Source organism: Lactuca serriola, chromosome 2, assembly GCF_051521515.1.
Source record: "Lactuca serriola cultivar US96UC23 chromosome 2, Lser_US96UC23_V15, whole genome shotgun sequence".
NCBI lineage: Eukaryota > Viridiplantae > Streptophyta > Magnoliopsida > Asterales > Asteraceae > Lactuca > Lactuca serriola.
Genome location: NC_136409.1, coordinates 38,680,109 through 38,693,422, shown reverse-complemented (window position 1 = coordinate 38,693,422; position 13,314 = coordinate 38,680,109). Strand labels below are relative to the sequence as shown.

Below are 13,314 nucleotides of genomic sequence, written 5' to 3'. Positions count from 1 at the left end.
CTTCGTGTATTGTCATCAAGAGGGATTATTTAAGGAAGTGGATCCCCGCAGAGGTAGGTTCTGTGTTATGGCGGTTGCCGCCAGAGTCTGTAATGCATATCGGGGCAAGTGTATATGTAACTATCTATGATAGCCTTCGGGCATGAGTTAGTGAACATAGTGTGGCGTTGTAATGAGAATGAGAGTATAGGGTGAAGCTACGGGGAGCCTTAGTATTCACCAGTCAGAGGGTGTTGTGATGCTACGGGGAGCCGTAGTACTCACAAGTCAGAGAGAAAGGGAGAGTCGTGATGCTACGGGGAGCCGTAGTATTCGCCAGTCAGAGGGTGTTGTGATGCTACAGGGAGCCGTAGTACTCACAAGTCAGAGGGAGGGAGTCGTGGTACTACGGGGAGCCGTAGTACTCACTAGTTAGTTGGCGTTGTGATACTATGGGGAGCCGTAGTACTCACTAGTCAGAGGCTGTCGTAATGTTGCGGGAAGCCATAGTACCCACTAGACGGAAAGAGAGTGTGATGATGGAGTGTTCTCCGATAAGTGCATGATGCAGAAGAGTTTTAGGCTTGAGTAGCCCTAGTGTTGAGTTTTTGGAGCCTAGTGGTTAAACCAGGGCGAGACTGGGGTCTCCGTCTCTATCGGGAGGGTCAGCGAGGCGCACGGGAGAATATGCGCAGCAGACGCCAGAGGTTAGAGCTGAGTCGATCTTCGATTGGATTGTTTTTTTTTTTTTTTGAAGAAAAGGGAATTTCGTGACTTGCGTGTCACTAGGCCGTGATAGTGGTCACGGGGAGGAAGTTAGTGAGATATTTTGGATCATGTTATGTGTGACCTTTGGGGGTTCAGCTGTGGGGCCAAAAGCTGACCTGGTGTTCGGTGTCGAAGACGAATATGAGAAATGAGCTAGAGTTTACCATAGTGATGTCTGTTGACACTTCAGAGCGAGCGAACGATTCAGACGCTCGAGGATATGTTTCGGGCATGTGTATTAGATTTCGGGGGGAAATTGTGGCCGTATTTTCCCTTGGCAGAGTTTTCCTACAACAACAGCCATCATTAGTGCATCAGTATGCCACCCTTTGAGCTGTTGTAGGGAAAGGGGTATCGGACCCCATTTGCTAGGGAGAGGTAGAGCAACGTGTGATGGGAAGTACAGAGATCGTGCTTCAGACGTCAGAGCAGATACAGCAGGTCAGGCAGAAGTTGTTGACCGCTCAAAGTCGCCAGAAGAGTTATGCGGACAGTCGCCGGTCCGAGCTCGAATTTTTTGTCGGTGATTTTGTACTCCTGAATGTCTCTCCTTGGAAAGGATTGATCCGATTCAGGAAGAGGGGCAAGTTGGGGCCCCGATATATCGGTCCTTTTCAGGTGATCGCGAGGTTAGGCAGGGTAGCCTACCGGTTGGAGCTACCTGTAGAGCTAGGTCAGATCCATGACACTTTCCATGTGTCGCAGCTGCGAAAGTGTATAGCCGAGGAGTCGTCAGTAGTTGCCATTAGAGGATATTCAGGTGGATGTGGGCCTGAACTACGTTGAGAGGCCGGTGGCTATTCGGGATCGAAAGATCAAGGTTCTGAGGAACAAAGAGGTGCCTCTGGTGCAGGTCCAGTGGCAACACCAGAAGGGGTCAGAGCTTACTTGGGAGTCGGAGAGCGAGATGCGTGAGCAGCATCCGGAGTTGTTTCCAGAGTGAGACTTCGAGGGCGAAGTCTGATTCTAGTGGGGGAGAATTGTAACATCCGGATATCCAGGTATGGGAATTTGAGTATTTTATATTGGGGAATGAGGAGACTCGGCGAGTTGACGCCTCAACTCGTCGAGTAGGATCGCGTTTTGGGGACTAGTTTAATGAAGGGACTCGACGAGTCGGGTATTTGGACTCGCCGAGTCGGCGCTGTCAAGGAAACCCCTAATTGTTCGGGTTTGGGACCTATTTAAAGGCCCTTATGGCCTTCAGTGGCGGCCACCTATACCTTTGAGAGACTCCTATCGGACCAGAGAGCTGAGAGCGTGAAGAAAAGCCATTTTGGAGCATTCTTGAGGTGGTTGTGCAATGGAGTAGTCATTTCCAGCAAAGGGAGGTCAAGGGGGTGTCGATTCAGAGCTTCTGAGCTTGCATCTTCACCATAGAGGTATCAAATCATTCTCCCTTTTCTGTTTTGGGTAAGATTGGTGATTTTAGGGTTTTCTAGCTTCTTTTATGGCTTGAATTGTGGAGTATAGTGTCCCATTGAGTGTGAAGCCATAGATCTAGACCCAAAGAGGTCCAGAGAGTCCCTTCCATCATGCTTTATGCATTCTATTTGGAGTTTTGAGCTAGGGTTGTTATGTAATGGAGGGTTTCACCCAAATGAGCTTGTAGAACCTTGCATGAGTGCCGAAGGTTCGACCTTTTCGTGGTTATTGGCTTTGAGGGAGTTAGATCTATGGTTTGGTGAAGCAGATCTGACCTCAGAAGGTCAGATGAGGGTTGTTATGGGAGCAACTCGACGAGTCGAGTCGGGGTTGCCCCGTGTTTCGTTGCCGAGTAACTCAACGAGTGGAGAGGGAACTCGTCGTGTCTAAGAGGTTTAAAAAGGATTTAGAGAACCCGCATGGACTCACCGAGTCACTCTTGTGTACTCGCCGAGTCTGGTCAGTGTTGACCATTGACTTGAGTTGTCTTATGTTGACTTTGTGAGTTTTGATCAACAGAGGTAATAGAGGTCAGGGAGGGGTAAAATGGTCTTTTACCCATTACCTGACTAGAGAGGGAAAGAGTAATCGCCGATTAATTAGAGTTGGGACTTTGAGTATTAATTAGAGATATTTGCCTTATGTGTTAGGCGGTGGCGAGTCCGAGGTTCGCATGTGCAGATAATTGCTTTCTGATTGCCAGGTGAGTCTTCTCACTATACTTTACCTTGAGTAGGTAACCAGAGTTATGTGACAGAGTATTTGTATGTTGTTTATGTTATGTGTTGTACTGCATTATTTCTATGTGATTTATGATGTGCATGTTTACAGAGTTAGAACCGGAAGGTTCCCAGAGTTAGAATCGGAAGGTTCACAGAGTAGGGTCCACGGACCCACAGAGTTATAGCCTCAAGTGGCTAATATGTGTTATGTGTGGTATATTGGAAAACTCACTAAGCTTCGTGCTTACAGTGTTTTGTGTTATGTGTTTCAGGTTTCTCTCAGGATCACGGGACGGCACCGGCTCGATTGTACACACCAGAGAAAGAGTCATGTTTTGAGGATCCTGGTTTAGTATGCAAGTGAAAATGGAGTTATGTTTTGTAATTCGATTATGAATGAGATTTTAAGCAAAGTGTTTTTAAGAATTAAACGATTATTTTTAAACGAAAAATTGTTTTGAAATTTTCGGTGTTACAAAAGGTTATACTCAGACTCAATGAATTGATTATGAGGAAACCTTCTCACCAGTAGCTATGATTAAGTCTATTAGTATACTACTTGTCATTGTTGCATTTCATGACTATGAAATATGGAAAATGGATGTAAAAATTGTTTTCCTTAACGGGAAACTGACTGAAGATGTTTACATGGCTCGGCCAAAAGGTTTTGTACAGTCCAAGTTTCCTAATATGGTATATAAGCTTAAGAAGTCCATTTATGAACTTAAACAAGCTCCTCGCAGGTGGAACATCTGTTTTGATGAGAAGATCAAGGAGTTTGGTTTCTCACGAAATGAAGATGAACATTGTATGTATGTTAGATCTAGTGGGAGGGTAGTTGTGTTTCTTGTATGTCGGTGACATTCTACTTATAGGAAACGACATACATACACTTAATAGTGTAAAAGCATGGCTTGGGAAAAGTTTCGCTATATAGGACTTGGGAGAAGTTGCCTATATACTTGTTACCAAGATCTATAGGGATAGATCTAGAAGTCTAATAGAAGTTTGCCAAAACACATACTTAGATAAAATCTTGAAGAAATTCAAGATGGAAGAATCTAAGAAGGGATTTCTACCTATGCAACGTGGAACAATTTTAAGTAAAGACGAATGTCCTAGTACTAGTAAAGAACTGTAGTCAAGAACATTCTGAAGTATCTTAGGAGGACTAACTATATGTTCTTGGTTTATGGTGGTAAATATGAGTTAAGCGTCAAAGGGTATATGGATGCAAGTTTCTAAACTGACCGATATAATTCAAGATCTCAGTCTGGTTTTGTGTTCACATTGAGTGCAGGAGCAGTGACTTAGAGAAGTTCTGAGCAAGAGATAATTATTTATTCAACTACAGAGTCAGAGTACATTGCAGCAAATGAAGCAGCTAAAGAAGCAATGTGGCTCAAGAAGTTCATCAACGGTTTAGGTGTTGTTCCAAGCATAACTGGACCGGTTGAGATCTTCTATGATAATTAGGGTGCAATTTCCTTAACTAAATAACCTTAAGATCACAAGCGTACAAGGCATATTAAGAGAAATTTTCATCTTATAAGGAAGCTAGTTGAAGATGGAGACATTATTGTGAGTCAGGTTCCATCTGAAGACAATCCAGTTGATCCACTCACCAAACCATTGTCACAAATTAAGCATGATTCTCATACTAGGTTTAATGGCATTAGATTTGTTAGTGAATTGGTTTGATAACACAATTTTTAGTTTGATATTTGTTTTGGGGCTTCTTTTGGATATTATGATTTGGTAATTATTATTAATTAGTTACTATGATTATTCATATTATATGTGTTCCTATTCTTTTGCATGTTTAGAATCCCTTCCAAAATAATTTATTATTCGAACATTCAACAATCAATCTCACTCTTGGAAGATGGTAGTGAATTAAGATTGTCATAGCATTGGTAGATTGTTAATAGGGATGAACATAGCAAAGTCGTGCCACCAGACTAATGAGTACTTCAAAATGGAGATTTTAAGTATTGGAATAACAACGCTTAAAGATTACTGCATGGATCATGCCATGAGTAAATTAAGACAACTAATTTTCATATTTTTCAAATGGAGATGTATGGGGTTTTATTCTACAATCTATTATATCTTGGTTTTTCTCCAACGTTGTTGTAACTAACAACCAACATGTAATTTTGTCTTCTATAATCATAAGAACTCCACTAAATAGTGTTCTTTTTTATATATTGTGATATATTTTGATGCAACATAAATTTTTTTATATTATAAAGTTATTTTTTATATTTAATTTTATATAAATAATTGTTTGTTCTAAAAGATTATTTTAATGTTATATAGTTTCTACTAAAATATAATTACAAATGATAATAAATAATTATATATAAAGAACAATAATAATATGCATGATAAACTTTTGTTTTGGTTCACATTTAAAATTAGAATTTATCAAAAATAAAAAAATAACTTATCAACGTTTGGCCATTTTAAAACTTCATAAACCAATTCAATTTTTTTTTTCAAACAAACATATTGCTACCACTTAAACTTATTAGTATTTAATAAGTAAAAAGCAACATAGCTAATATATGTACTAAATAAACAATCCCAAACACCCACTTATTTATTTTTATCCATCCATTTTATGACCCACCAACTAATTTACCAAAAACTAAATCGACTAATAGTTTTAGCATGAAAGATGGAGAAGGCCTTCACAAGTTCACATCTTTTCTACAAACGAACAAATCAAGGCCAAATCCTCACATAAGCTTGCTTTGCCTCTTTGGATGGGACAATTAAAATAAATGTACCATTTATCACCAATACACACCAATAAAATTTCCATTCATTATAATTTGTGCTATCCCATTTTTCGTCCTATTGACATCGGTTTCATTCAGTCTCAGATAAATTGCAGCTTTTTATGTCGTCCTATTGACATGAGTATTGATCTTGATTCAATACATACCAAACACAGTACAACTATTATGTGATGTCATGCTCATCTGTATACAATACCTTTTTGCTTGAGGCCTATATAGGTAGACTTGAAGAAACTAAAACAATTTCCTTTTTAATAAAAAAGAAAAACTAGGGCCTTACAACATGTAATATACAATCCCCATTTTTGCTTAAACTTATTTGGACACATCCATCTCATCTTGCAAAAGGATTTCATATACATCCGTCCTCACATTCATCTCTTTGTCACGCATTACTTCCAACAAATCCGAGAGCTCTTTTGCACTTAACACAGAGCTTAATTTCACAAATCCATCAAGCCATAGCCTTTTTGACCTAGAATACACAAGGTCACCAAATTTAGGGTTAGCAAACCAAATATTTTGAATTTTGAAATTTGAAATTTGAAATTGTAAAAGATGAAGATGTTATATTGTTATATTACCATGGACACGAGTGAATGGCACGAAAGTAAATTCTTCTAGCTGCTGACATGTCACGTGTGACATGGATTTCATACGACAAATATAAACGCCATAAAAGTACACAATTTTTCAACATGTTGTCACTCAATGCCCTTTCAAAGATTCTATGTACTCTATGATGAGAACTTCCTTTTCTAATCTCATACGATAATGCAAACAGACAAACACTCACTGATGGTTTCCTGTAAATACCACAACAACATGATTGAGTTTCAAAGATTCATACTAATGACACAATTACCCCTATGAGGACAGATTAAAATTTTGATCTTACTTGTGTAAGTAATCATCAATGATCCGTCGAAGCTTACTAGGGGAAGTATGAAGATGTCCAATTTGAATAAGTGTATTATAGAGTTTAGGACTGAAGGGGTATATCTGTAATTCTTGCACCAAAATTTTCCAAATATTTGCGAGTTCTGCTTCAGAATGATGCTTCCATAGCATTTGTATATAAAAGTTGAATAGTAATTCAAGTTGATGACTATGGCTTCTCCTTTCTGCATTTATAAAGATTATGTTATACACAATAACTAAACAGATTCCACAATCTAACAAAATTAAATATGAAAAAGTTAACTGATTTAAAATGATCATGAAATCACCTGGAAGCACCATGGAAAGAGATTGATTTAAAATTTCTATTCCAGATTCCCATCCAGAAGTCAACTCTTCAAATAAAGAAGCACAACAAATAGAAGCAACAGAATTTTCATCAATACTCCCATGAATCCAAATTCCCTGAATTACCCTTATTTGTTCTTTAAATCCCTGACGTGCCCTCAACAGCTGTAAACTTGATGGTTGACTTTTGAATTGACTATATTTTACCCCACATCCCAAGCAACAAAGAATGTGTAATGTTCGTGATAATGACTCTGAGCTTCTAGAAGAATTGTTGTTGGAAATTTCAAGTTCAAGTTCAGCATACCAAAGGAATAAAAGTGAGGCGTTTGATTTGGGATCCTGTTTTATAAAAAAAAAAAAGTTGTATAAAATAAAATTAAATGATATTTAATTATTTATCATTTTATATCAAGTGTTGTAAAGTGAAGATAATCTTGATTCTTATTTCTTACACATGGAAGCCCTTCAATGGATAATAATGCCATGTCAAATACTTTTCTTGCATATTCTATATTCCCAAATGCAGCTTCTCTTCTTGCATAAACACCACATAAATGTACATCCTGTATGTATTTAGTTATATAAAACGTATTTTTATATTGAATAAATAATTAAATATAAACAAAATAAACATACCTGACGATTGCTTTTCAAGAGGCTTTTTGCCAATGTCCTACATGGAGTAATAGCAACACTAGAGGAATTCATTCTTGTGTTTGAAAGCTCTTCAGCAACAAGTGCAGCTTCTTTTAAAATATGGTCATGTGGAAATACATTCAAACATTGTAAACTAACATTTCTAACAAATTTCATCATTTCACTTCTCATGTTTATGTTATCAGAGCTGTTTAAAACATGTTCTAAACTGTAATTCTCATCTGTTTTTGTTAATATCTCCTCAACTTTTCTCAAGTCATTTAACATAGAATCTGGTAATGAGTCCACAACTAGGGTTTTTTCAGCCCAACTTGAACTATTAGTTGAACACCTACACAAAATGAAAAAAAAAAAATACAACTTTTTTAAATCTGATTGGAGTAAGTGTGATCAAATTATATAGAGATAAAGGAGAGTGAAGTAAAACTGTAAAAGTTAAGAAGCTAACCACTGAGGAATTCTTCCACCAAAGAAATCAATAAAATGGTATAACAATGATAAACGGGCTTCATCTGTAGTTATTGAGAACAAATACTCACTTACATCCTCAAATAATACTGTTCTTAAAAGTTGTTCTTCATCACCTTCTTTATCTGTGACCCCATTCTCAAGTGAATTTCCTGCTTTTAAAAGTGAAACTTCATTCATTATCATAAGGTGATGTCTGGAATAAATAATTGTAAAAAAGTATTTGAGAAAATGATAGCATATGTGAGAAAATAAATGAGGAAAATTTTGTGAAGAAAAGTTACAACTTAATACAGAAAGTGGTTTCTTTTTGACTTAATTTTTTCTTGATCCATAAAGAAGGGATTTATGGGTTAAGCCAAGATATGTGGCTTTCTACAAACAGACACATATATTTACTTATTTGCCCTTCTACCCGAACCACATTCCTTATGGATGCAGACACAAAGAAAAGCCTCCAATCTTCCCCACCACCCATCTAAGAGAATTATGTAAGAAAATGATGCTTGCATTTGTCAATTGTTAAGAATGATGAAGATAGTGTTGTATGATTGTTTAAGTGTTAAAAGGGCAAAATGGTCATTTACTCATATTCAGAAAGTTTTCTCGGTCAAAAAATGCTCTTTGTGTATGTTCAATTGTTAAAAATGATGAAGTTTGGTGATGTATGTTTGTTGAAATGTTACAGGGGCAAAATGGTCATTCACTCACATTCAAACATTTTTCTCAGTCAAAAAATGCTCTTTGTGTATATGTTCAATTGTTAAAAATGATGAAGTTTGGTGATGTATGTTTGTTGAAATGTTACAGGGGCAAAATGGTCATTCACTCACATTCAAACATTTTTCTCAGTCAAAAAATGCTCTTTGTGTATATGTTCAATTGTTAAAAATGATGAAGATGGTGATGTATGTTTGTTGAAATGTTACAGGGGCAAAATGGTCATTCACTCACATTCAAACAGTTTTCTCAGTCAAAAAATGCTCTTTGTGTATATGTTCAATTGTCAAAAATGATGAAGATATTGATGTATATTTGTTGAAATGTTACAAGGGCAAAATGGTCATTCGCTCACATTCAAACAGTTTTTTCAGTCAAAAAATGCTCTTTGTGTATAAGGAACTGACTTCATACAGAGAAGTAGCCCAAACGATGAATGGGAAAAAGAAAAAAAGAAGAAACATGCCCTTAATTTGTGTCCTCATTAAGTCAAAAAGAAAAAAGAAAACTGTAATTGAAAAGTGAAGTAGCCTAAAAAAAAAACTTACCAGATTCTGTACGAATAGGCATCCATTGATCACAATCTCTTGACAACTCTTCTTCAGACCATTTAACCCAAGTTGAAACATCTTCCACTTCACCATTTCCTTCAATTTCACCATTAATACCAAGCAACTTCATCAAAGCCTCAGTATCATCTTTCTCTTTCTCTTTCTCTTCCACATCATCATCATCATTTCCCTCCATTCCCACATCATCAACTCCCATGTTTTCTTCATTTTCCCGATTTTCTTTTAATTCACTCCACCCTGTCCACCCCCCTTCATCAACAATAGCAGAAGACTCCATCATTACCTTTTGCCTTTGTTCTTCCTCTTTTTCCACCCATGTTGACCACCCAAGAGCCCCATTTTCCCCAATTCTTGCACCACTGCTATTCCAGAAATACTCAAACAGTCTCTGTTTACCTTGTTCAGAAAGAAGTAAAGATGGACAGAATAAACTGTATTCTATTTCAGCTTGAAATAGAGCTGTAGCCAATTCTTGATAGCCTGATTGCCACTCAAAATGGCATAAACTCACAAATATGTTGACCAATCCAAGTTCTTGGTCAACCATATCATTCTGGTGAGCCTGCATCATGAGAATTAGAGAATCAAGAATTAGCAGCTTCCAAGAAAAAAGAACACCAAAATGCTCAAAGATGAAAGAGAATAGGAATTCAGAAAGTAAATTGAAGAAAAAGATATGTCATGAAGTTGAAAGAAAGCTCAGATTGCAATATAGAAGTTTTTCAACTAGGTATAAAAAGAGTCACTTTTATTTGTGGAGTGAGGCTTTCTTGAACTCAGTAGACCTGTTTCCAAATAACTACATCATTCTGAATTGTTAGGCTTCTATTTTGTCAAACCCTTCTCCTACACAACTATAAAAACTAATTTTGCTTAGGGTTAAATGCAAAAATAGAAGGGTGCTTAGTATTTACCTTAATTGGTTTATTATAGCATTGTAATTGTATTTCTTCCTATAAACAATATTGTAATTTGAAAAATCTACCCAATTATAGCAATGTCATCCAAATACAAAGCAACTTTCATTTTCCACTGCTGAAATTGGGTCAGTTTTTTCAAAGAAAAATGTCCTAATAAGAAAAAGATGGAAAACAAAATGCTATAATTCAGTTGAGTATTCAAAGCACAATGTTGCAATAGAAAGAAATGAAACTGGGATGCTATAATACACAAATAAATGAAAGTATGTTGGTATGTCTTGAACTTAGCCCACTTTTTTATAATTAATAAGAAGCTGAATGATTTGTCTGTTTCCTAGAATCAATGCATCATTAAAGAAAATCTTTGTGTTTGAAGTTTTCATTAACAGGAACAAGCAAGAATCTTGGGGAAATGGAAGGAAAAAATAAACAAGGGCAATTTTGTAAAAAGCAAAGACTTTACGAGGAAAGTTTCATTTCCTTAACTTTTTCTATTAGCACGTTCTTTATACATTAACTCAAAAAGAAACTCTCATATATAGCTTACCCAATTAAGTTTTGTCCCTATCAAGTCAATAATAATAATAATAATAATAATAATAATAATAATAATAATAATAATAATAATAATAATAAAACAGCATAAATATAGCATAAGCATCTAAAAATGTGCACCTGCCTATGATGCTTGCTGCATGCAGCTGACAAAGCCTGTATTGCATTGGCAAACATCTTCCTCACTTCAGAAACCTTAAATTTTGAAAAATCCCCTTGAACAATTCTCAAAAACTCCCTCCAAAGTTTATAGCTTCCAGAATGATGCATAAGTAGCTTCTCCCATCTACCAATCAACACATCATTATTATCCCTTCTTTGATACGCATTCATAAGTGCAAGAAGCAGTTCTTCATTATCAGGATTGACCTCAACTGCCCTTTCCAATATGCTAATCTTCTTCTCCAATGTTTGTAATCTAGCACCTCTTTGTGGTTGCTTGCTTTCAACCTTATCTTGAAAGTTAGCAAATTCTAACCAAAATTTCTCATTATATGGATGCTCCCTAGTCATTATATTGAACTCTTTAGTCTTTCGTAACACCTCATCTTCCCATGATTCTTCAACCAATGAGGAATCTTGACCATTGGAAGAAGTCAACTCATCTGAAAGTGGTACAAAATCTGGACCAAGTTCTGGGGTGGAGTCTTTAGGGGCAATGATTCTAAGGCGTTTAAAGTTCTTATGGTGCTCCAATGCAGCATACTTAGCAGACCAGTAACGACCTTCGGATCTAAGCTTAGTGTCTAATGAATTTACATCATTATCTCCATCAAACCCCCAACTCCTCGTGTTTGAAGAATGGAATACATTGGAGTTAAATCCAGAAGACTTGGTTCTATGGAAGAGTTTATATCGAGCAACATCCATTCTGCATTGTAGTAAAAACCATTTCAGAATCAGGATGTTGCAATATAAATCATACAAGCAATCCCATTCCAAAACAGTCAACAAGAAAAGGGAGGAATACATTGCAATAAATAAGGTGTACTCATTTCGTCAAATTGAGAAACCATAATGTTGATTTTTTACAATATATCGATTCTAATTTCAAAAAGGGGGAAATGATGAGTTTGTTATTACAGGTGGTTGCCCCCATGTTAATTCAATTGCATATCACTGAAACTTTTCGAAAAATAATCAGTAGGTTTTACCTGTAAAGAGAGCCAAAAGCCAAATTATCACGATCACCGCGAGAATCGAAGTAATATTCTTTGTTTGCAGATGAAGTGGTAGCATTATTTGCCCACGATTGAATGTTTTGTTTCCTAGAAGAAGGTCCATATTCGTAACCACTGCTTGCCGCTCCCTTCTTTGTCTTTCTCCGTTTCCGTTTCTCCTTTTTATTGCTGCTGCGGTTATTCCCGTCGATGTCCTGATCCGATGCCGAAGAGTCCACCAATTCGTAACGAGACTGCGGCCGCCTTTCCTCTGCTTCTGTTGCTGTTTCTTCTTCTTCGTCGTCGTCGGGTTCGCTGTAGTGATGGTAGCGAGTGGATACGACGTCGTTGATGGTTGAGATGTCGGCGGTGAAGCTGGTGTTGCTGAGCCAGCCTGGAGCGTTGGAATTAGAGACTTGTAGAGGGTTTATTGGTTCGGAGGTTGTTGTGGGGTTTTGATTGAAAACCGGGAACAATGTTGCTGCTGGTTCTCCTGGTGGTGATTCATCCGCCATTGTTGAGGGTTTCTATTGTAATTCAAATCTGTTCATCCATCCTTGTAAAAGTTAGGGAAGACCTCACTCGAATCAAATATGTTTATTTGATATTTATTTATTTATTTCTTTGATTTGAATTACACTATAATTCTTTTTTACGGTTTTATAAGTTTAAAAAACAATCATTTTTATTTGTTCACAAAAACAATATATATTTTTTTTAAATATATATTTATCTTCATAAAAACAATTATCACTTTTCCAAATTTTTATCTTAATATTTTTGTGGGGTATATAGTTCTCCGTTACATTTTTGGATTGGTTTTCAACAAAACCGAATTATTATTTTAGATTTCGGATTGGTTTTGATTTATAAAATAAAAACCGAATAGTACAAAAAAACTGAATAAATATTTATTATTTATTTATTTATAATATATATCTATTGTTATTTATTAATTTTGTAATTTATTTTTTCAAATAGGTTCAAAACATTTCACTCGATAAAAAAAACATTAATATGTATTTTCTCTCAAAAGTTTTCTATCTATAAAATATTTAACTATAATATATCTTTTTAGTAGTTGTTTATAAATTTCAAATCACAACTAAATAATTTATTTTCGTTTATTGTGTAAAGTTGGATAATATTATAATTATATGTCGTTTTAAAATGTTTTGGTTTTTGAAAACCGAATTATAAAAACCAAAATCAATTTGGATTCACTTTATTGGATCGGATTAAACTGATCCATACAAACGAACACCCCTAGAGAATACTCACTTGCATGTATAGTTATTATGTTTTGTGAC

General features: G+C 36.1%; 1 protein-coding gene across 2 annotated transcripts; it reads right to left on the bottom strand.

Moving 5' to 3' along the window:
• Window positions 1-5,781: 5,781 nt before the first annotated feature.
• On the bottom strand, window positions 5,782-12,591 carry LOC145086165 (uncharacterized). Of its 2 annotated transcripts, none has more exons than XM_079023911.1 (10): window positions 11,999-12,591; window positions 10,965-11,715; window positions 9,346-9,931; window positions 8,058-8,232; window positions 7,589-7,940; window positions 7,405-7,515; window positions 6,931-7,291; window positions 6,600-6,825; window positions 6,286-6,507; window positions 5,782-6,176 (listed from the first exon to the last, which is right to left on the bottom strand). In XM_079023911.1, exons 1-10 carry the CDS (start codon window positions 12,517-12,519, stop codon window positions 6,017-6,019), a joined length of 3,465 nt encoding a protein of 1,154 aa, XP_078880037.1. In that variant the 5' UTR covers window positions 12,520-12,591; the 3' UTR covers window positions 5,782-6,016. The 2 variants fall into 2 exon arrangements, with proteins under 2 accessions (XP_078880037.1, XP_078880038.1); XM_079023912.1 differs by having other exon boundaries at window positions 8,058-8,229.
• Window positions 12,592-13,314: the final 723 nt, after the last annotated feature.